Source organism: Gouania willdenowi, chromosome 22 (assembly GCF_900634775.1).
Source record: "Gouania willdenowi chromosome 22, fGouWil2.1, whole genome shotgun sequence".
Taxonomy (NCBI): domain Eukaryota; kingdom Metazoa; phylum Chordata; class Actinopteri; order Blenniiformes; family Gobiesocidae; genus Gouania; species Gouania willdenowi.
In genome coordinates, this window is record NC_041065.1 from 32,136,799 (window position 1) to 32,161,118 (window position 24,320).

The 24,320-nt window shown below is 43.7% G+C and overlaps 3 protein-coding genes across 5 annotated transcripts; 2 read left to right on the plus strand and 1 right to left on the minus strand.

The window, feature by feature from the left end:
• Nucleotides 1–1,579: 1,579 nt before the first annotated feature.
• Nucleotides 1,580–7,639, minus strand: LOC114456424 (uncharacterized). Of its 2 annotated transcripts, none has more exons than XM_028438158.1 (8): nt 7,436–7,639; nt 6,422–6,543; nt 6,219–6,300; nt 6,020–6,141; nt 4,046–4,156; nt 3,869–3,975; nt 2,983–3,073; nt 1,580–1,906 (listed from the first exon to the last, which is right to left on the minus strand). In XM_028438158.1, the coding sequence occupies exons 1-8, from the start codon at nt 7,530–7,532 to the stop codon at nt 1,793–1,795; spliced, it is 846 nt and encodes a 281-aa protein (XP_028293959.1). In that variant the 5' UTR covers nt 7,533–7,639; the 3' UTR covers nt 1,580–1,792. The 2 variants fall into 2 exon arrangements, with proteins under 2 accessions (XP_028293959.1, XP_028293958.1); XM_028438157.1 differs by having other exon boundaries at nt 6,219–6,357; nt 7,436–7,634.
• A 3,322-nt stretch (nt 7,640–10,961) lies between these two features.
• Nucleotides 10,962–16,658, plus strand: LOC114456564 (4F2 cell-surface antigen heavy chain-like). Its single transcript, XM_028438420.1, has 8 exons — nt 10,962–11,463; nt 13,511–13,701; nt 13,797–13,970; nt 14,060–14,157; nt 14,281–14,423; nt 14,534–14,855; nt 15,850–15,915; nt 16,216–16,658. The coding sequence occupies exons 1-8, from the start codon at nt 11,396–11,398 to the stop codon at nt 16,555–16,557; spliced, it is 1,404 nt and encodes a 467-aa protein (XP_028294221.1). The 5' UTR covers nt 10,962–11,395; the 3' UTR covers nt 16,558–16,658.
• Nucleotides 16,659–18,185: 1,527 nt separating this feature from the next.
• LOC114456432 (4F2 cell-surface antigen heavy chain-like) lies at nt 18,186–23,189 on the plus strand. Of its 2 annotated transcripts, none has more exons than XM_028438170.1 (8): nt 18,186–18,538; nt 19,524–19,714; nt 19,794–19,967; nt 20,057–20,154; nt 20,258–20,400; nt 20,511–20,832; nt 22,675–22,740; nt 22,804–23,189. In XM_028438170.1, exons 1-8 carry the CDS (start codon nt 18,198–18,200, stop codon nt 23,143–23,145), a joined length of 1,677 nt encoding a protein of 558 aa, XP_028293971.1. In that variant the 5' UTR covers nt 18,186–18,197; the 3' UTR covers nt 23,146–23,189. The 2 variants fall into 2 exon arrangements, with proteins under 2 accessions (XP_028293971.1, XP_028293972.1); XM_028438171.1 differs by having other exon boundaries at nt 20,285–20,400.
• Nucleotides 23,190–24,320: the final 1,131 nt, after the last annotated feature.

A 24,320-nucleotide genomic window follows, 5' to 3' on the forward strand; every position in this document is an offset into this window, starting at 1 on the left:
CTCAGCGCTGTATTTTGGCTTCAAGAATGTTGAGTGGAAACAGTTATAGTGAACGCCCACTGGAAAAAAACCCAGAAATTGTAATATTTAAGAAAAAAAAATAAACTTTTAAAAAAGATACATAAATAAACATTTCTTTAACAGGAGAAGCATTACCATGGTAACACAGTGAAGTTCACGCAGTGGCTTAAATAAATAAATGTGAATTAAATCATTCCCGTGTTTTATTCTTTGCTGCACTGTTCCCAGTCAGGTTTTAGTGGGCCGGCCTTTCTGTTAGATTGCGTGTCAAACACAAGGCTCGGGGACAAAATCCAGCCCTTTAAAACTTCAAAACTGGACCTACATGGGAAAGTAAAAATGGCTGAGAATTTTTTTTGTGTATATATATGTAGGGTTTTATATTTGGCAATATATATATATAACTTTACTTTGGAATTATTTATTGAAACTAGTACAGTGCCCATCGGAAGTATGTATTCATGTGGGAGCTGAAGTAGAGTTGTCAATTATGGCCAATTGAGTATGTGTTTAAAGGTTGGATGTACAAAGAGGTGTACATACTCTGTACTCTTATCAATTGGTATATTTGCGGGTGCAAAGTAAAATAGCATGTGCAATTTCTATGTGACATGCGCATGATAAATTGATGAATAGAGTCTGTACCAATGCGGCTGTTTAAGTAGGATCTGATAAAAGACAAATTCATACAAATAAAAATAATTATTTAGCATTTAACATTTGTTAGTGCAGGGGTGATTATCGTGTGTGTCGGAGCAGATTGATTATAAGCTGTATACCGTTTTCAATGATTGGCAAAATAAACGTTATAGTCCAGATTCACAGGTGGACAGTGGAGATGGGGTTCACACACATGCACGCTTCTGTGTCCTGAAACGGACAGAAGTGTCCGCAGTGAAAGTGAAAGTAAACGGGAGTGCATCGCTCCACTGTAGGACTCTCTTTTAATATTCTCGGGCTGAAAAAACAAAACATGAATGCACACACATACAAACACACCGACGCTGTCCGAGCCGGTAGACTCAGGAAGAAGTCAACGCTCAGCACTCCAATCAATCTACATTTGAGATGATAAAACGACAAAGTGTCTATTTGTACGGTTGCCATACGGACAACCCCTGGTGCTATTGGTACAGTTACCGAAGTACACGTACGTAGCGTCTTAGGGTTAGGTTATCACCCAATATCGTGACAATTTTAGGGTTAGAGTTAGGGTAAGGTTTAGTCTTAGTCACGCAACCTAAACTGACCAAATAGGGACGAAGCCTGAGGATAGAATGTTGTTATTATGATAGTCACTGCCATAAAACAATACAATGGGAGCTTCTACAGTATATCAGTGGTCCATGTTTGCTTGGCTGTGTGCGCGCTCACGCGCTACTCCAGGTCTTCAGCGATTGGCTCTGGCCGCACACGTGACTCTAGTGGCTCTGCTTTGCTACAATATTTAAACATAAATATTGGCATCCAGGCAAAATAATACACTTAAAAAGTTGCAGTTGTGTTGTTGTGTAAAGGTTTAAAGTTGTGTTGATGTGAGTTATGAAGTCGACCCAACACTGGTTTAGACGTCTTTACTGTTGTCATGGTGACAGTTTAAAAAATCGTACAAACATCACAGAGATGGTTTCACTGAGGGATAAAACTCACAGATGGTCCGTGTGAACATTTCACTGAGATCTATCTGTCAGTGACAACAAAAGACCACGGGGGGAGGAGGAGGAGCGTTCCACTGATGAAGCTCCTCCCCCTCCTCTGGTGGGCGTGTCCATCACATGACCCTGTAGAGGTGGATCTCTCTCAGAGCATCTGGGTCTGCGTCTGGGCTCACGTAACTTTCGTAGTTCAGAGGAACCTCCTCCACCCATCCTGGGGGCAGCGCCTCCTGTTGGACACAGATTATCACACTTCATACATAATACATGACACATGACACATCATACATGACAGGGTCGGTTCCTCCAGAATCTGTGTACCCTTCGTTCTTTGGTTATTCCATTTTAAAACCAAACCAAAATAACAAATAAACAGTGTGGTTACTTTTTATACCGACTTAAAAAAAAAAACTGCTTGTATGATTTTTGATTTTTCTCCATTTCAGAGTTTTTCTGTTTTAAAATTATATCTTGTTTTGTTTGTGAGATATTTGGATATTTATGGAAAAACTAGGATGAGAGCTTCATGTTTTAATCTCACCTCACAGAGAGGACACACAGGGGGGCGGACTTTTACTACTGGATGAAAAAAGGAGCAATAAGTCACATTACTGATTAATTGGGGAATTGAAACGTTAATAATACATTGAAAAAATATTAAAAAAAAGGATGTTACGTACAACATATGTGATTAAAGGAACCAGAGGTGGTGTAATGAATCTACTGGTGCTCCTCGTGCAAAATAAATGTTTTTATTGCCCTCAAAAAATCTGTGTAATTGTTTATGCAAAAGTGTCAAATGGTAGAAGTTCTAACATCTATTGTTCCTCACACCAGCCTCACAGATGATAGTCAGTCACCAGGTTATTTGGATACTATTTGGACCGTAACACCCCAAAACAAAACAAACGTGAGCAGCTTTTTACAAGCTAAAACTACAGACTGCATGAAAACATGAGCAGGACCAGAAAACTGCTGAAATAAATCCTAAATAGCCCTAGTATGTGAGAAGACCTGGTCCACGACCTGAGGAGGGAAACCAGGTGCAGTGGACTTCAGCTCTCGCTCTAATTTCCCCATAAATATCCAAATATCTCACAAACAGAACAAGATTTAATTTTGAAACAGAAAAACGCTGCTTATCTGGTTTTTGGTTTTTCTGTTTTGGTTTTAAGTCAGTAAAACAAAATAGCGACACTGTTTGTTATTGTGATTTGGTTTTAAAACAGAATAACCAAAGAATGAAGGGACATGGATCCTCCAGGGTTCATCATGTGTTCTCATGTTGAGGAGGAGCTTCAGAGACCTGCAGAGCGCTCAGACTCTCCTGCAGACTGGGAACAGTCACCATCAGAGAACCTGGGGTAGTGAAACACTCCATGATGGACCTCCACACCCTGCACACACACACACATATTAACACACACTGTCTGAAATATCTAGTAATTACTGATTAAATATAAACCTGTATATATTTCTCATTTTATCACCTCTAGCTCAGACATGAGCAACAGGAGGCTCGGGGTCACATGCAGCCCATGGTCAATTTTAACACACAAATACCAAAGAAATGTACAAAATGACAAGGTCGCTTCCAAAGATAAACTCCAACCATTGTTGACCAATTGTTTCATCCAAAAGAGGGCTGTTTTCTTCTCATCCAAAAATCTATTTTCTTACTGAAGGAATTTTTAGAAACTAAAGGCAGGCAGCTACTACAGTGACCTGAGTAGACCGGTCGACATGAAGTTATCTCTCAGCTGTTTGATGTGACGGAGCTGGAAGTGGGGGAGGGGTGCAAGTTTTATTTAGAATTTTATTTTTTATTTTAATGAGGACATTAATGGGTACAGACAACATAAGCCATGGGTTTCTAACAAAAGTATTTAAAATAAGTAAATTAAAAGCTAAATCTGCGGAGGTGGGTGCTGTAGGCTGAACTAAGAAAGAGAACATAGAAGGGGGAGGGGCCTCGTCCCCAAGGCGGAGCCTCATCCCCTCAAGCATAACAGCAGGAAAATGGCTGCTTGCAGGAGATTTAAGGATTACTCATAAATACGTGAATCAATATGAGAAACACTGACACTAATATGATATAAAGCTTGAAAAAGTGATTTTTACATGAAACAGTATAAAAATATCTGAGCTGCTCAAAATCAAAACACTGGTGTAGTGTGCGTGTGCGTGCGTACCTGACTTGTTCTTTGTGTTCCATAAAGAACTCAAACACGTTGTTCAGAATCAGAACGTCTGCACGTTTCAGCAGAGCTTGGTGCGCCCGCACGTCTCCGTGCACGACCTGAAGAGACACGAGGCGTTCAGGGACGTCCGTCACACACTGTGAGACACCGTGAGGCCTTCAAGATCACCTGAGCTCGATCTGTCATTCCATATTTTAGCAGCATTTCATTCTGCAGACGAACAAACTCCTCATTGATCTCCACACCCAGCAGGAGAGAAGCTGAACTGTACAGGAACCCCTGAACGCAGCACACACACACACACACACACACCACAAACAAAAAGTCAGAATACACCAAGAAAAGTAAATAAGTAAAAAAAATTAAGTAACTAAAATAGTAAGCTACTTGGAGGGTAAGTTAGTAACAAAGTGAACGCCTAAACAGATGAGTGACTTGGTTAGTAGGTATGTAACTATGTAACTACGTAAATATACAAGTTACTAAAAAGCTAACTAAGTAGGGCAGTAAGTAACTAAGTTAATAAGTTTGTGAATAACTAAGTTACTAAGGAGGTAAATGACATAAGTAGATAGGAAGGAGAGTCAGTAACTAAGTAAGAAAGTAACTTTTTAAATAAGGATGCCCCAATCCGATATTGATATCGGTCCGATATCAGCCCGAAAACGAATATCGGATTTTATCGGTCTGCATCTAAAATCACCGATATAGGTGCTCCGATAATATATATATAGATATAACTTATATCCATAGGTGACTCCAACAAAATAGGTGCAGCAATAAGCCTTCACACTCTCGCTCAGATCCCACATGATCACAACAACAACGTGTGCACGGCGCTACTGGGAGAAGGAGAAGTGATGTCGGCCGTGTAGGAATATTTTACCATAAACTCAAACAAAGACGTTGCAGCTGAGTGCAACACTTGTCATGCACAAGTTTCCCGTGGTAGCACAGAACCCGCAGAGTTTAATACGACCAATCTCATCACGCATTTGAAACGGCATGAGAATTTTCATAAGACCACTGAGGCAAAGAAACAACAAACCTCTGGCTCCTTCACTCAACCAACGCTGGCCGAAGCATTTGCAATGCGTGACAAACTCCCACGGTACGGCAAAAAGGCACTGGCTATAACAGAAAAGATAGCCCAGTTTATTGTGCTTGATGACCGGCCCCTGTCGGTGGTGAGTAATGTTGGGTTTAAAGTTTAAACGCTTAATTGAGCACCTCAAGTCTCATTACATTATTCAGAGTCGCCACTTTCTTGTTGACAAAACGTTACCCCAGATGCATAAATAAGTTAAAAAGTGTATTGCAGCACATGTGGAGAATGCGAAAGTGGTTAGCTTCACCACCGACATCTGTAGCTCAGACCATCGACGGCTGTCCTTATTGAGCCTGACTGCACTAGATAGACGCTGACTTTACATTGCAGAGAGAGGTGTTACATGCACGTGAGATCAGAGGTTCACACACTGCTGATACAATCACGAATGCCATGGAGGAGATGCTGCGTGACTGACAAAGATAAGGTCCATGTTGTTTTAAGAGACAATGCTGTTAATATGAGAAAGGCTATAGATCAGCTGGGTGTGCCAAGCTTAGAATGTTTTGCGCACAGTCGTCAGCTCGTAGTCCATGAAGGGGTTTGTCACAGCGAGCTGTAAGTGATGCACTAGCCAACAGGAGAAAAACAGTGGGCCACTTTAAGCATTATTGGATTTATTTAGGTTATTTTTCAGGGTCTTATCATTTATTTTTTTATTTATTTTCTTAAATTGTAGAATACTGCAGATATTTTATGTTTAAGGTTAACATTGGTTAATAATAAATGGGTCAGTTTTTCTCATACCTACTGTTGCTGAATATTGTTCTCTGTTTGAGTGACATCACTTGATCAAGCCTTTGCTAACATTTCATACTACAAAATAAATAATTATTTTCTTTTATTAAAGAAAACAAAAAAAATAAAGTATGTATAATTCATGCTAATATCGGATCAATATCGGTATCGGCCGATATGCAAGGCTGCAATATCGGAATCGTATCGGAAATGAAAAAGTTGTATCAGAACATCCCTATTTTTAAATAAGTTAGTACCTTACTTAGGTAAGCGTGTGTGTGTGTGTGACCTCTGACCCCATACAGCACTGCACCCAGCCGTGAGCCCACATCCATCAGGGTTCTATTGCTCAGGTCTGGGAGAACGTTCTGGAAGATGAACTGAAGCTCAGCCACAGAGAACGAGTGAGAGATGAAGTCTGAGAACACACAACAGTCAGTGTGTGTGTGTAGGGTGGGGTGGGGTGTGGTTGGCGGGGGGAGTGTGGGGGCTAACCTAGAGGGGCGGTCCTTGTGGAGCCACAGCTCAAACAGTAGGTTCTACTCAAAGCTCCACCCTCACACAGAGACTCCACCCCCTCCTCATCATACAGGAAAGAATCAACGTGGACTGTAGGTTTAGAACGCTGCTGCATCTGGTCACATGATCATCATCGTCATCACCATCATTATCATCATCGTCACATCCATCACACACACCTTGCAGTGGGCGGAGCTCTCAGAGGTCAGCATGGCATCCAAAGGGAGGCGGAGTCTCAGATCATCTGCGATGCTTCGTAACGTAACACTTTTGTTGTCCTTCAACACATCGTACAATTCATCTACACACACACACAGTAACACATATCATACAACTCATCTACACAACAAATACACACACACACAGTAACACACATCATACAACTCATCTACACGACAAACACACACACACACAGTAACACACATCATACAACTCATCTACACAACAAATACACACACACAGTAACACACATCATACAACTCATCTACACAACAAACACACACACACACAGTAACACACATCATACAACTCATCTACACGACAAACACACACACACACACAGTAACACATCATACAACTCAACTACACAACAAACACACACACACACAGTAACACACATCATACAACTCATCTACACAACAAATACACACACAGTAACACATATCATACAACTCATCTACACAACAAATACACACACACAGTAACACACATCATACAACTCATCTACACAACAAATACACACACACACACAGTAACACACATCATACAACTCATCTACACAACAAACACACACACACACAGTAACACACATCATACAACTCATCTACACGACAAACACACACACACACACAGTAACACATCATACAACTCAACTACACAACAAACACACACACACATTAACACACATCATACAACTCATCTACACAACAAATACACACACACACACATCATACAACTCATCTACACAACAAATACCCATCATACAACTCATCTACACAACAAACACACACAGTAACACATCATACAACTCATCTACACAACAAACACACACACACATTAACACACACATCATACAACTCATCTACACAACAAATACACACGGAGTCACACACAGTGAACCACACACAGTAACACACATACACAGGTCATACACATCATACAACTCATCTACACACACGTGTCACGTGACTAACCTGAGTTCTTCATCCACTCCAACAGTCTGATGACGTCAGTGGGGTTCACTCTGTTTACTAACATCTTTATCTCTGTCTGAGCCTCACACAGATCCATGGTGACACATACACAACACTACACTATCTACACAACACTAACTACACAACAGGAACTCACGCTGCGAACCAACGCGCAGCCGCAAAGAGGAGCCGTGTTTCTTTAAGGTGGAACTGTGACAACGTGACGTCACGGACTCTCAGGTGTGTGACGCAAAAATCATCTGTATGATTACACACGGAGTGACGTCACTGTGTTGACGTGACGTAATGACAGGGCAGAGCTAAATTAAACCTGGATGTGATGTTTGATCAGAACCTTTCAGTCCACCTTAAAAAGATGTGTTTTAAATAAAACTTTATCAAAAACACTTTGTTCTATGAATATGTGATAACCACATTTATTTATTTATTAATCTGAATAATATCCACTGTTATCCAGGAAGTTCCCTATTATTATAGTCATCTTAAAGATGGAAATCCATTTTTTCAGAAATAAAAAAGTGACCAAAAATGGTGGGAAAGGTGGTGAAATGGTATTTTAAAATAACCCAGAAATTAGATATTAATATTAATTAATATTGGAACAATTAGTTAAAAACTGGCAAATATTGAACATGACAAATGGGGAATGCGGTTAAGTTGGCAAAAATTAAAAATTAAAAAATAAGGTTAAAAGTGACAATAATGGGTCAACATATGTGACATTAGGTGGTGGAAAGGGTTTATAAGTGCTGAAAATGTCTTGAAAGTGGAAAAAATGGGCAGAGAAGGCGTTGAAATGTGATAGAGAAGTGGCAGAAATTAGAGTGATGTAGCAAAAATGAATTAAAAGGAGAAAAAATGTGACAAGAAAAAGGGATGAAAATATGGCAAATTTGGGGTAGTAGCAGAAAAAAGAGTAAAAATGTATACATAGTTCTATTTTTATTTCCATCATAATATTCTTGCAAACCTTGTCCAATCATTAACCCAAAAACTCTGTACTTAGCCTTTTTCCCCTTTATAACTCTAAGTGCAGAGGTTCCAAACCGCCCCATTTTAATATCACAAATGTTTTTGTTTTTTTTAATTAGTTTTTGATCGTGTTTATTAGTGTGTTACAAATACAGAGTATAGCCAGGATTAGTGACAAAGTGACAAGATACGCAACTAGATTTATATTTGAGAAAGTTTCTGTATAGGATACAGTTATTTAATATCCAGTGTGTGGTGTGTATTTGAAAAAAAAAAAAAATATTTAAAAAACATGATTTTTGCATTATGTAAATAATGCTTTATTAATGTATTTTGGTGTGTACCTACTTGCTTTGGCAATGTAGATGTTTGTTATTCCATTAAAGCTTTATTGAATTGAGAGAGAGAGAGATTTGATTTTTAATCAACTTTATTTGTCGCTATTTTTTCTAAGAACACATCTCAACATAACAAAAACATCCACATTGTTACTCCCTAGAATAAAAAATAGATAAATAAATGGATGAATGAATAAATAAATAATTAATTTACATGAGCACATCTCCAAACTGCAGTGTGTGGTGTTCCACTGAACAAATCACCTGATTAAAACACCAAACCTGCTGGAATTAGTCAAAATCTCCTGCTGCTTTGTAATAGTTACAATCAATGAGAAGTCTGGACTTCATCATATTCACACACAGTGACAGGTTCAACAATAAAAACCATCCTCTACCTTCCTCCTCCGGCTAAAATACTCTTGTGTCGGCGTGTGAACTTAAAACCCAGGATAAAAGACTTCTTGGTAAAACCTCTCCACATTTGGTAAAAACAGTTTCTAAAAATCAATCAATCAATCAATCTTTTATTTGTATAGCGCCAAATCATAACCAATGGTATCTCAAGACACTTTACAGTAGAGCAGTCTTAAGGACGGACTCTTCATTTTATGGATACACACATATGCATATATACGTATATACACATACATATGTATCCCACACCCAACATGAATTCATCATGGCGGCAAGGAAAACCTTCTGTTAAGCAGCAGGAACCTTGTGTGGATCCCATTCCTATGATGAACAGCCATCCACGTTATGCTGTGTTGGGTGTGTGCAGAGGAAAGGGTGGAGACAGAGTTGTTGAGACTCTGTAACTCCACACTGAGGATCCCACGGACCTGCAAGACAAAAAACAAAAAACAGAACAAAGGTAAAAGATGAAGACAATGATGAAAACAGTGAAACACAGTCTCTCTTTGGTCACATAGGGACTCTTGTCCTCTACTGCTGGGTTGATTGTGGACACAAAGGAGTTCACTGTGATGATTCCATGGAGGACTCTCCAGTGAATGTCTGCATGTCTCTTGGAGAGTGGAGGCTTATAGAAGGACCTCCACTCAGGTCTGGCTGCAGGAGCCAGCTACAGATGTTTCCTCCATGGGGTGGCAGCTCTTTTGTCTAGTCTCGTTCTGTTAATTGTTTTAATCATTAGTCTGTAAAAGGTTTTTCCCATGGTCCCATCCAGTGGTACAGGGTGTATATGTTCCATTAAAGGACCAGAACAGTCTTTAAAATCCGGTGCCAGGGAAATGGCAGGAAAAGGGTCTTGATCAGTCACCGTCTGAATAAAAGCAGGCGGTCGTGTCCCGTGAGTCTCTGTCTCCAATGTTCCAAGAGCTTTTGTGTGACTCTTACTGACGTCAGTCCCACCCGGGAAGCGAGTCCAGAGGGTCATCCATCCGGGGTCCAGCCAGCTCCACTACCTGCCCCAGAGTAACAACCCCAGCAGTCTGCAGTCTCGAGGTCAGACCTGCCCAGCTGGGAAGGTCCAGACAGGTCCCCCACAGGACCAGCTCACGGAGGATCCAATACAGAGAGTTCACCTGCCCCCTTCTCTCCTTCCTCAGCAGGTTCCACACTCTAAAAACACTTTTAGAAAAAGCAGACAGAGGAGATGTGCTCATGTTCGGTATGTTCATTAAAAACAAATTAAAATCATGACCCAGGCCTTTAAAACCCTGCAGAATGCAGCGGGACAGGGGTCTCCACAGAGTGTCCTTTGGTCCCGTCAGTAATCTCTGGATAAACTGTTAAATGTTAAATCTAAATGTTATATATCATATGTAAATGCTTAATATTATATCTAAATGTTAAATGTTAAATCTAAATACGTGCAAAACATTTAAGTTCAACATTTAACATTTTACATTTAGATTTAACATTTATATATAAGACCTAATATTTAGACTTAATTTAACATTTACATATAACATATAACATTTAAATATAGATTTAACATTTATATATAACATATACCATTTAGATTTAATGCTTTTTTTTTTTACCTCTATATATGTGGTTAAATATTGTGTTAAATATAGGAAATTGTGCTAAATATGAGAAAAGTGAGATAAATAATGAAAATGTGTTAGCTAAAACTTTTTTACTACATTTTTACACTTGGCACGCCATACATAACGTGCTTCAGTTTCGGAGACTTACACCCGAGAGAAACCATTTTTATCGGTAATCATAATTTTCGTGGCTAGGTTAACGAGAGCGGAGACTGCAGTGAAGGTGTCAGGGATGACCACTCCCTTCTCCACCACCTTTCCCACAGCCAGCCCAGCTTCTTCCACCGAGCACTGCACCGCGGGGAAACGTCTGCGAGTCAGCCTCTCAAACGCCCCGGGTGCAGCCTCTGCCACCGGCATTACGCACACACACACACACACACACACACACAAAACTAGCTTTATTTCACAACAAACGATAAAGAAACAACTCATGAACACATTCACACCGAAAAAAGAGAAAAAAGTTTGCTTCAAACCCACAAAAAGTTGAAACAATCAGAAACGTTCAATGCCTTACCCACACACCTCAGAGAGAGAGAGAGACTAACGGTCATGAGGACGTTAACGTTACAGAAGGAGAAACCAACGGCTGAGTGAAGCTGAAGATGGTGGACAGTGAGGATAATTTCACTGGCCCGAGTGAAGAAGACCCGCAGAGGGTGGCGGAAACCCTGTAAGCATCTTTAATCTCACGTTTGATGTTTTAATTACTTATTTCACCTTTAATATAAACAGTTAATAATGATATAGGCATACCTGTTAAATTTTGGATTTGAAAATAAGGGACATTTTCTGGCGCCCATTACGAGCCGTCCCACCCCCCAACCAAGCTCCAGTATCCCTTATATTTTAAGATAGGTGTACAAGAAATCTAAAATACCCACTTATCAACCACTTACTAAAAACAATTATGTGATTAGAATCTGGTAGGTCGACCTTGAACATTGAAATGCTGTGAACATTCCTACTAGGGCTGGTGATATGGACCAAAACTTATATCTCAATATATTTTCTGAAATTGGTGATATATGATATAAATCTAGATAATTTTATTTCAAATGAAGTCTGAGAAGAAAGAGAATTCTGGGTTAAATTTGCTGATCCAAAATGCTACACAGGCTCATTTATTAACAAACAGCTGATCAATATGTGCCACTTTTGGTTTTTTCTCCTGTAAGGGCAGCATGTGTGAGTGATATGTAATCTGTAATATGGCTTGTTATGGGGAAGCTCTAAGTTAGGACTGTTCTGAGAAGTAAAAGCAGTGACTCTTAAAACTAGTATTTTGATACAAAAAAAAGCTATTATATATAATAGAAAACTCAATACATCTTGATATATTGCCCAGCCCTAAATCCTAAATTATAAAACAGCCTAAATTAAAACATAAATGAATATATTAAGCACGTGTTTATTTATTATTATTATTATTATTATTATTATTATTATTATTTAATAATAGTCAACACGTTGCATATTTACTGTTAATTTCACATTACTTGTCTTTAAGTTAGACATTAACATTTTATTTTATTACATATTTTCTTTTAATTTCTCATGCTCACACGTGGTTCTCTGGTATTCACTAATGACTTATTAGACACATTTATTACAGACTTTACATTATTTAACACTTTTTAAAGCAGTGTATATTTGTGGTGCTTGTGATTGGATGATTTTTCATGGTTACGTGGTTCCTTCCCCCATGGTAAACGCTAAAATATCAGTTATTAATCTAACAGAACGTGTAACTGTGTCACATCCTGATGGTCTTTAGGAAGATAAACTTTGTTACATTTTACAACATATTTACACCAGTTCTTAGTTTTTTTTTCCCACCAGAACGTCTTCATTCATCATCTCTGTTCTGAGTTATTTCCAGGTTTGTTGCCGCTGTCGACACTAATATCGCGAGAACTGCCACTCAGATCATTTCAGATGGCAGTTCTCGCGAGGCGAGTGACGGCGTTCAGTTTAGTAAGGCATCATTTAATTATTATTACATTAAAATACGGGATATTTACGGGAAAATAATAATACGGGAAGATGGCGGGAAAGAGTGGTAAAATACGGGAGTTTCCCGGCCAAAACGGGATACTTGACAGGTATGGATATAGGATGTCAGCAGCTTAGAGACATTTCTATATCTGACCTTTAGAGGGCGTCACCAGCACAATATATTATATATATTAGAGATGGGGTTTGTGTTGCCATGGTTACACAGATGTTGTGTTTCCACCGACCACACGATGGTGCCTCAGTTCTCTGATAGTTACTATTGTTTCTAATTAGTTTCAGTTTTTCATTGTTCTTGATGGTTGCTGAAGGTCTTTACTGGTTCCTGACAGTTCCTCTTGATGGTTCCTGATGGTCTGTAGAGGTTCCTGATGGTCTTTACTGGGTCCTGATGGTTCCTCTTGACAGTTCCTGATGGTCTGGACTGGTTCCTGATGGTTTCTAATAGTTCCTGATGGTTCCTCCTGATGGTTTGTAATGGTTCCTTATGGTCTGAAATGGTTCCTGATAGTCCATGGTGGTCTTTACTGGTTCCTGGTGGTTCCTTTCTGATGGTCTGTAATGGTTCCTGATGGTTACTGATGGTCTTTACTGGATCCTGATGGTTCCTCTTGATGGTTCTTCTTGATAGTCCCTGATAGTCTGTAATGGTTCCTGATGGTCTTTACTGGTTCCTGATAGTCTATAATGGATCTATCCTGCAGGTGGGTGAGGATTCGGTGGACGTTCCAGCTTCTCGTGCAGTTGATCGGGGTGCTGCTGCTAGTTTATTTACTCGTGATCATCCTGAAGGCTCCGCCCCGCAGAGACCTGCCTGACTCTCACTGGTGGAACGACGGGCCTCTGTACCGCCTCAGAGATGTCAGAGTGTTCAGCGACACGCAAGACCTTAGAGGTACACAACTCCACACAGAAACACACAAACACCCAAAGGCCATCGCAAAGACTTTGACTTCTGTATGTGTGTGTGTGTGTGTGTGTGTGTGTCAGGTGTGGAGAGGCGAATGGACTATCTGAAGCAGCTGAAGGTAAATGGTCTTCTGATTGGTCCGATCCACGAGGCTCCGCCCAACAATGCTCTGAGTCTGAGGTTTGAACAAATTTCATCTGACCTGGGAACCATGAACCAGTTCAAGAGTCTGATCTCCACCGCACACAAGAAGGGTGAGGATACACACACACAGACACACACGTACCACGTACACACACGCTGAGCAGGGACAAAGGGTAAAGGGGCGGGGCTATGTCTGCAGGGATCTCTGTGGTTCTGGATCTGACCCCAAACTATCAGGGATCCACTGGACCCTGGTTCTCCAACGACAGCATCACCATCGTAGCAGAGAAACTCAAGGTACACACAGACACACACACACACACGCACACACACACACACACACACACACACACACACACACACACACACACACACACACACACACACACACACACACTGCATCTCTTTGTGTGTTCTCAGTCCGCTCTGGTGTTCTGGATGGACCAGGGTGTGAAAGGGTTCCTTTTCTCAGGAACAGACTTGGTTTCTAACTCGGTTCCGTCTCTGTGGACAGACATCAGGAACATCATCCAGAACAGGACGAGGAGTCGTCCAGGACGCAGGTCAGAGACTGTGTGTGTTGTTTGTGTCATTGTTCTTTTGTTTTTTGGTTTGTGTTGTCTCAGTGTGTACCTGCTCTCTGATGTTGTGTAATGTTGTGTTGTTCTCTCAGGGTTCTGATGGGTCTCTCTGAGTTCTCCTCGGTGGACCACGTGTCCTCCCTACTGTCGTCTTCTGGTGTGGACCTGCTGCTGTCCCCTCTCCTGTCCTCTGGTTCTGGTGGTTTTGCTGGTCCAGCAGAAGTTCTGGACTCGGTCCAGACTCTGTGTGCGTCCCACAGTCAGCTGAATCTGGCCTGGAGCCTGGGAGGGGCCGAGGTCCACCTGGCGTCAGCGGTGGGTCCGGCTCTGGTCCGACTGTACCAGCTACTGCTGCTCACTCTACCAGGAACACCAGTGTTCAACTATGGAGATGAAGTGGGTCTGATGGACCAGGTGAGGAACACGTTCCCATGTTGGTGTCTCACTTCAACTGGTCACCATTATAAGTGATGACTCAGTGATGAAATGCTGTCAAAGGTCAACACTACAAGGAGTGCAATCTTTTTAAGACAGCAATGCATGTTTTGTTATTGCAATTACATAAATTCATTTATTTTATTGCATAATTGTGACCATCACAGCCCTCCCTAAGGAAGAGTAAGAAATACTTTATTAAAGGGAGGATGTAAAAAGAGAGGGCAGTGTTACACCTAGGTGAGGAGGTGTGTGTGTGTGTGTGTGTGTGTATGTGTGGGGGGGGGGGGGGGGGGGGGGTAAGGGAACAAGAAGGAGAGATTCAAGGTAAAAAAAATGGAAAGGGTGGGAAAGAGTTGATTATTTTAAAGTGAGAGTGAGATGTGAAGTTATAGTTGTGCATATTGTGTGGTGTATTCAAGCCATTTTGGTGACCAGTGTGAAGCTTAGGTATAATGGTGGTGGCTGTGGACAGAGGGAAGGAGTCAGTGGTAATACCTAGAACAGGGATTTAGGATCAACTTGTGTAAAGTTAAGCCCAGTATGAAATGTATCCCACATAGCCCAAGGTGTGCCAGTGCATCGTAGACCAATGTATGTGCAAAAACCGCTACTGTAAACCCAAGCTCTTCCTCGGTCCCGAAGATGCAGCCGGGCCAGCAGAGAAAGCGGGGGCCAGGGAGCTCCAGGCCACCCCCCCCCACCCCCGAGCAAGCCCCCAGACGCCCCAAGATCCCACGCCGAGAGGCCACCACTGCCCCCCACATACACACCCCAAAAATCCCCAAGGAGCCGAGGACCCAGCGCACTCCGCCACCGACCCCAACCCCCAATTTTTTTCTCTAACAATTTTCACACAACTGGGCTTTAGTTTTCCATCCAGTGTTTTTATTTAAACTAAAATCAATGTCCACAATGCACAGTAATGACTTCTCCTCTGGTTCTCCTTAACCTTTCATTTCATCTGTTTAAGGGAACGGAGCCTCCACAAATGCTGTGGGATCCTGAAACAGAAACAGATCTGAATGGAACACTGCAGGTGTGTGTGTGTGTGTGTGTGTGTGTGTGTGTGTGTGTATGTGTGTGTGTGTGATTTTAATGCACGCACGCATGTGTGTGTGTGTGTGTGTGTGTGTGTGTGTGATTTTAATGCACGCATGTGTGTGTGTGTGTGTGTGTGTGTGTATGATTTTAATGCACGCATGTGTGTGTGTGTGTGTGTATATGATTTTAATGCACGTGTGTATGTGTGTGTGTGTGTGTGTGTGTGTATGATTTTAATGCACGCATGTGTGTGTGTATATGATTTTAATGCACGCATGTGTGTGTGTGTGTGTAGGTGGAGTGGGCGGAGCGTCGTTCCTCTCTCTCCTTCTTCCGTAGCGTGGCTGCTCTGCGTGTGAAGGAGCGCCCCCTGTTGTTCGGTGACTTCCTGCCTCTCTCTAACTCCTCCTCCCTGCTGTCATACGTCCGCGTTTCGAATCGTGGCGCTCGTTACCTCGCCGCCTTCAACTGGGGCTCCGAGGAGGCGGAGCTCGTGCAGGCGGGAAGGGCGGAGCTTCCGCAGCAGGTACAGGTGGTGGCGAGCACCGACACGTCGCTCAGTGACGGCGAGGTGGAGCTGGGCGCGCTGCGGATCGGCCCTCAGCAGGCTATGCTCCTCAGGTTTAACATCAAGTAGTGTTTAACAGTGTACCTATTAAAATCACACACGTGTGTTACAATCACACACACACCCTTTCTCACTGTACACATGTGAAATAAACATCTCCCTGAGCAGCAGACAGTGTCCTCTTCTCTGTCCATCAACACACACACACAGAGAGAGAGAGAGAGCACCAACCAAAGTTTGAGGAAACAGTAAGCCACGCCCACTCAGAGCTCTAACACTCCTTCATTAGTGAGGAAGTTAATCATGGGACGAGGAACCCCTGAGTGGAAACATGAAGGAGGGAGCGGGGACTGTCACGAGTCACACACACACACACACACACACACGACCAACCAAAGTGTTCCCAGGCAGCCCAGAGGTGTGGTATCTGGCCTCTCCTGTCTGTTACAATGTGATGAAATGCTCTGGACTTCACACCGTGGATCATTAATCCTCGTGTCACTAAATCTTCTTTATCCAGCAGAAAAACCTTCTCAGTGTTTTCTTTGTCTGATTAAAGAGATGATGGTACAGGAAATACACATTTAATATTTAGAGGAGAGTTAGATCTAATGATAGCAGCACTAACCAAAGCCCTCAGGTCTTCTCTGTTACACATCGAGCAGCAGCCACAAAAAGCAGTTTTCACACGGGAAGTCAAGCCCATAATTCTACTGACAGTAAAGTTCCATGGTTGGATCAGAGCCAGAACAACCAAACTCTTTCCAAAGCTGTGAGACTGATCAATAAACTAATGTGTATATGATACTGATCTGATCTACCTGATACACACGTGTCAAGATTTTAGGAGATTTTAAAATGTGATAGAAAAGTGGCAGAAATTAGATTTATGTAGCAAAAATGAATTAAAAGGAGAAAAAATGTGACTAGAAAAAGTGATGAAAATATGGCAAATTTGGGGTAGTAGCAGAAAAAAGGTAAAAATGTATACATAGTTCTATCTTTATTTCCATCATAATATTCTTGCAAACCTTGTCCGATTATGAACATTTTGTGAAATATCATGTGAAATCCTTGACCCAAAAACTCTATACTTAGCCTTTTTCCATTTTATAACACTAAGTGCAGAGGTTCCAAACCGCCCCATTTTAATATCACAAATGTTTTTTTTTAAATAAGTTTTTGATCGTGTTTATTAAAGTGTGTTACAAATACAGAGTATAGCCAGGATTAGTGACAAAGTGACAAGATACGCAACTAGATTTATATTTGAGAAAGTTTCAGTATATAATACAGTTATTTAATATTTATTGTGTGTGGTGTGTATTTGGAAAAAAAAAACAGGGTTTTGTCCCCTGTCCAGGGTTCACCCCTGCCTAGCGGCCAGTGTGAGCCGGAGACGGACACCGGCGATCCTGAAATAGAACAAAGTGTGTCTGAATAAGGATGGATGGAAGGAGTTACCTTTTTATTTTTTAGTTTATTTTTTTTTATTCAAGGTGACCCCACAAGGGGTCCCGACCCCAAGCTTGAAAAACCCTGACTTACCGTATTAATTGTGCATTTTGTTCTACATGTTTACAGTGAAACCCTCATTTTATTTCTATTGATTTGCACTACATAAATGTTGCTGAGAGAGAGAGAGAGAGGGGGGGGGGGGGGGGGGGGGGGGGGGGGGGGGGGGAGAGAGAGAGAGACTAACGGTCCTGATGCTGATAAAGATGGAGGACACTAACGTGGATGCTCCGACGGTCAGAGAGGATGCTGCAGCTCCTCCTCCCGGGGATGCTGAGCCTCTTACCGGGGACAGTGAGCTTAATCTCGGGGACACTGAGGCCGCTGTGGGGAATGTGGGGGATGAGGCGGAGCTGGATGAGGAGCAGCAGGAGAAGGAGCCGATGACCGGAGCATCAGAGTGGGCCTCAGAGGCCTCTCCCCCCGCTGCAGGAGGAGAAACCAACGGCTCAGTGAAGCTGAAGATGGAGGACGAGGAGGTGAAGTTCACTGGCCTGAGTAAAGAGGAGCTGCTGAGGGTGGCGGGAACCCCGGGGTAAACATCTTTAATCTCACGTTTGACGTTTTAATTACTTATTTCACCTTTAAAATAAACAGTTAATAATGATATAGGATGTCAGCAGCTTAGAGACATTACTCTATCTGACCTTTAGGGGGCGACACCAGCTCAATTAATACCTTTGTTATACCAACAAAATCGTGAATATATTAGAGATGGGGTTGGCGTTGCCATGGTTACACAGATGCTGTATTTCCACCGACCGCACGATGGTGCCTCAGTTCTCTGATAGTTACTATTGTTTATATTTAGTTTCAGTTTGTAATTGTTCTTGAAGGTTCCTGATGGTATGTAATGGTTTCCATTGATGGTCTGTAACGGTTCCTGATGGTCTTTACTGGTTCCTGACAGTTCCTCTTGATGGTTCCTGATGGTTTGTATAGTGATTTCTGATGGTCTCTGGTGGTCTTTAATGGTTCTTGATAGTTCCTTTCTGATGGTCTGTAATGGTTCCCAGTGGTTACTGATGGTCTTTACTGGGTCCCGATGGTTCCTTATGATGGTTCCTCTTGATAGTTCCTGATGGTCTGTATTGGTTCCTGGTGGTTTCTAATGGTCTGTAATAGTTCCTGATGGTTCCTCCTGATGGTTTGTAATGGTTCCTGATAGTCTTTACTGGTTCCTGATGGTTCCTCCTGGTGGTCTGTAATGGTTTCTGATGGTTCCTCTTGGTGGTCTGTAATGGTTCCTGATGGTTCATGATAGTCTTTACTGGTTCCTGATAGTTCCTCTTGATAATTCCTGATAGTCTGTAATGGTTCCTGATAGTCCATGGTGGTCTTTACGGGTTCCTGGTGGTTCCTTTCTGATGGTCTGTAATGATTCCTGATGGTTACTGAAGGTCTTTACTGGATCCTGTTAGTTCCTCTTGATGGTTCCTCTTGATAGTCCCTGATCGTCTGTAATTGTTCCTGATGGTTTTTACTGGTTCCTGATGGTCTATAACGGTTCCATCCTGCAGGTGGGTGAGGACTCGGTGGACGTTGCTGGTTCTCTTCTGGTTGTCCTGGTTGCTGATGCTAGTTGGTTCAGTCCTGATCATCCTGAAGGCTCCGCCCTGCAGAGACCTGCCTGACTCTCATTGGTGGAACCACGGGCCTCTGTACCGCCTCAGAGACGTCAGAGTGTTCAGCGACATGCAAGACCTTAGAGGTACACAACTCCACACAGAAACACACAAACACCCAAAGGTCATTGCAAAGACTTTGAATTGTGTGCGTGTGTGTGTCAGGTGTGGAGAGGCGAATGGACTATCTGAAGCAGCTGAATGTCAAAGGTCTTCTGATTGGTCCGATCCACGAGGCTCCGCCCAACAATGCTCTGAGTCTGAGGTTTGAACAAATTTCATCTGACCTGGGAACCATGAACCAGTTCAAGAGTCTGATCTCCACCGCACACAAGAAGGGTGAGGATACACACACACAGACACACACGTACCACGTACACACACGCTGAGCAGGGACAAAGGGTAAAGGGGCGGGGCTATGTCTGCAGGGATCTCTGTGGTTCTGGATCTGACCCCAAACTATCAGGGATCCACTGGACCCTGGTTCTCCAACGACAGCATCACCATCGTAGCAGAGAAACTCAAGGTACACACACACACACACACACACACACACACGCACACACACACACACACACACACACACACACACACACACACACACACTGCATCTCTCTGTGTGTTCTCAGTCCGCTCTGGTGTTCTGGATGGACCAGGGTGTGGAAGGGTTCCTTTTCTCAGGAACAGACTTGGTTTCTAACTCGGTTCCGTCTCTGTGGACAGACATCAGGAACATCATCCAGAACGGGACGGAAAGTCGTCCAGGACGCAGGTCAGAGACTGTGTGTGTTGTTTGTGTCATTGTTCTTTTGTTTTTTGGTTTGTGTTGTCTCAGTGTGTACCTGCTCTCTGATGTTGTGTAATGTTGTGTTGTTCTCTCAGGGTTCTGATGGGTCTCTCTGAGTTCTCCTCGGTGGACCACGTGTCCTCCCTACTGTCGTCTTCTGGTGTGGACCTGCTGCTGTCCCCTCTCCTGTCCTCTGGTTCTGGTGGTTTTGCTGGTCCAGCAGAAGTTCTGGACTCGGTCCAGACTCTGTGTGCGTCCCACAGTCAGCTGAATCTGGCCTGGAGCCTGGGAGGGGCCGAGGTCCACCTGGCGTCAGCGGTGGGTCCGGCTCTGGTCCGACTGTACCAGCTACTGCTGCTCACTCTACCAGGAACACCAGTGTTCAACTATGGAGATGAAGTGGGTCTGATGGACCAGGTGAGGAACACGTTCCCATGTTGGTGTCTCACTTCAACTGGTCACCATTATAAGTGATGACTCAGTGATGAAATGCTGTCAAAGGTCAACACTACAAGGAGTTGATTATTTTAAAGTGAGAGTTAGATGTGAAGTTGTAGTTGTGCATATTGTGTGGTGTATTCAAGCCATTTTGGTGACCAGTGTGAAGCTTAGGTATAATGGTGGTGGCTGTGGACAGAGGGAAGGAGTGAGTGGTAATACCTAGAACAGGGATTTAGGATCAACTTGTGTAAAGTTAAGCCCAGTATGAAATGTATCCCACATAGCCCAAGGCGTGCCAGCTCTTCCCCGGTCCCGAAGATGCAGCCGGGCCAGCAGAGAAAGCGGGGGCCAGGGAGCTCCAGCCCCCCCCCCCCCCCGAGCAAGCCTCCAGACGCCCCCAAGATCCCACGCCGAGAGGCAGCCACTGCTCCCCACATACACACCCGAAAAAGCCCCAAGGAGCCGAGGACCCGGCACACCCCGCCACCGACCCCAACCCCAAGCCCACCGCCAACATCCACCCTCCGACACCCCTGCATCCAGCATCCCAAGGGGAGGGCCAAGAGAGCCCCCCACTCGAGACCCCAGTAGGAGAGCCAAGGCCCATGTCCGGCAGACGGCCAAAGCCACGCCGAACGAGCAGCCGGTGAGCGCCCGAACCAGCAGGGCGCCCCGAACCAGCAGGGACCGGACCCCAGGCAAGAAAGACTCGGAATAGAAGCAGCACCGGGAGTAACCCGCCCAGGAATGATGAACACATCCCCAGCCGCCTAGGGCATTGAAGGGACGCTGCAAGTCACCCCGCCAGCCCCCAGGCGCGCCGACCGAGCCCCCCAGAGTGCCCTAGATCCCCCTTTATCGACGCCGCCTGCGTGACGAGCCTTAGTTATTGCCAATGACAGGCCCCCCCTCCCTAAGGGTCCAGCCAGACCACCATACCGGCATTCAGCACACGCAGCCCCGAGGCGACAGAGCTGCAGATCACCGCCCAAGCAGGGACCACCCGCCCCGAAGACCCCCGCCAGGACCGGCCCAGCAGGCCGGCAAAGTCTGCGACGCCGAACCACCCCAACCCACAAACCAATCACAATCCAGCAGCCCCTATCCAAGGGCATCCCGGACCCACCAACCGGCCTGCAGATAGCAGGATAGATCAACCAGACGGCTAACAGTTACGTCAACCACCGTAACAGCTAGTGCCGCCCCCAGCAAACAGCATCATCTCCAGGTGCCAAGTAACCCCACCCCAACCCCGGTACAGACGCCAGCACCCCCCCACAACGGCGCGGCACTGATCCACAATTTTTTTCTCTAACAATTTTCACACAACTGGGCTTTAGTTTTCCATCCAGTGTTTTTATTTAAACTAAAATCAATGTCCACAATGCACAGTAATGACTTCTCCTCTGGTTCTCCTGTTCGTTGTGTTGTGGTCTGTGCATCAGTATCATGGGTATACCGGGAACTCGTGCAATGAGAAAAGTTCCATGCTGTTTGGAGTGAGAGAAAAAAAGAAGAGATTAACTGCATTATTTTTTTGTGTGTGTGTTATTTTTCTGTAATTAATTAATTTTGATTAACGTGTTAAAGTCCCAACACTAGAAAAGACACATTTACAGATTGCATCAGTCACAGGATAACATGACCACTAGTTGAACCTTAACAGCACTTTCACAGATTTGAATTGTTTCAGGATACACACACGCACACACACACACACACACACACACACACACACACACACACACACACACACACACACACACACACACTGAGGCATCAGAGAGAAACCTTAACCTTTCATTTCATCTGTTTAAGGGAACGGAGCCTCCACAAATGCTGTGGGATCCTGAAACAGAAACAGATCTGAATGGAACACTGCAGGTGTGTGAGTGTGTGTGTGTGTGTGTGTGTGTCTGATTTTAATGCATGCATGTGTGTGTGTAGGTGGAGTGGGCGGAGCGTCGTTCCTCTCTCTCCTTCTTCCGTAGCGTGGCTACTCTGCGTGTGAAGGAGCGCCCCCTGTTGTTCGGTGACTTCCTGCCTCTCTCTAACTCCTCCTCCCTGCTGTCATACGTGCGCGTTTGGGATCGTGGCGCTCGTTACCTCGTCGCCTTCAACTGGGGCTCCGAGGAGGCGGAGCTCGTGCAGGCGGGAAGGGCGGAGCTTCCGCAGCAGGCAGAGGTGGTGGCGAGCACCGACACGTCACTCAGTGACGGCGAGGTGGAGCTGGGCGCGCTGCGGATCGGCCCTCAGCAGGCCACGCTCCTCAGGTTTAACATCAAGTAGTGTTTAACAGTGTACCTATTAAAATCACACACACGTGTGTTACAATCACACACACACCCTTTCTCACTGTACACATGTGAAATAAACATCTCCCTGAGCAGCAGACAGTGTCCTCTTCTCTGTCCATCAACACACACACACAGAGAGAGAGAGAGAGCACCAACCAAAGTTTGAGGAAACAGTAAGCCACGCCCACTCAGAGCTCTAACACTCCTTCATTAGTGAGGAAGTTAATCATGGGACGAGGAACCCCTGAGTGGAGACATGAAGGAGGGAGCGGGGACTGTCACGAGTCACACACACACACACACACACACACACACACACACACACACACACACACACACACATACACACACACACTCACACACGACCAACCAAAGTGTTCCCAGGCAGCCCAGAGGTGTGGTATCTGGCCTCTCCTGTCTGTTACAATGTGATGAAATGCTCTGGACTTCACACCGTGGATCATTAATCCTCGTGTCACTAAATCTTCTTTATCCAGCAGAAAAACCTTCTCAGTGTTTTGCTTGTCTGATTAAAGAGATGATGGTACAGGAAATACACATTTAATATTTAGAGGAGAGTTAGATCTAATGATAGCAGCACTAACCAAAGCCCTCAGGTCTTCTCTGTTACACATCGAGCAGCAGCCACAAAAAGCAGTTTTCACACGGGAAGTCAAGCCCATAATTCTACTGACAGTAAAGTTCCATGGTTGGATCAGAGCCAGAACAACCAAACTCTTTCCAAAGCTGTGAGACTGATCAATAAACTAATGTGTATATGATACTGATCTGATCTACCTGATACACACGTGTCAAGATTTTAGGAGATTTTAAAATTCCTTTATTATTATGTCTCAATGTACATATACTGTAGTAACAACAGTAATAATAATAAAAAGTAAAAAATAAAAATGTCGTTTTAACATGTTGAAAACAGACCTGGAATCATGAAATGCATTAATAATCAGTCAATAATAATTACACCAGCTGTAACTTTTTTATTTTATTTTATTGGGGAATCAGCTCTTATTTTGAAATTTCGACCCTGGCCGCTCGCCCGTTCCGTTCACTTGTCGCTGACGTCGGAGTCCGACCGGACGGACAGGATCACCGGAGCGTCACCGACAGCCTCCCCGGGCCCTGCTATCTTCAGTTCGGATCCAGTTG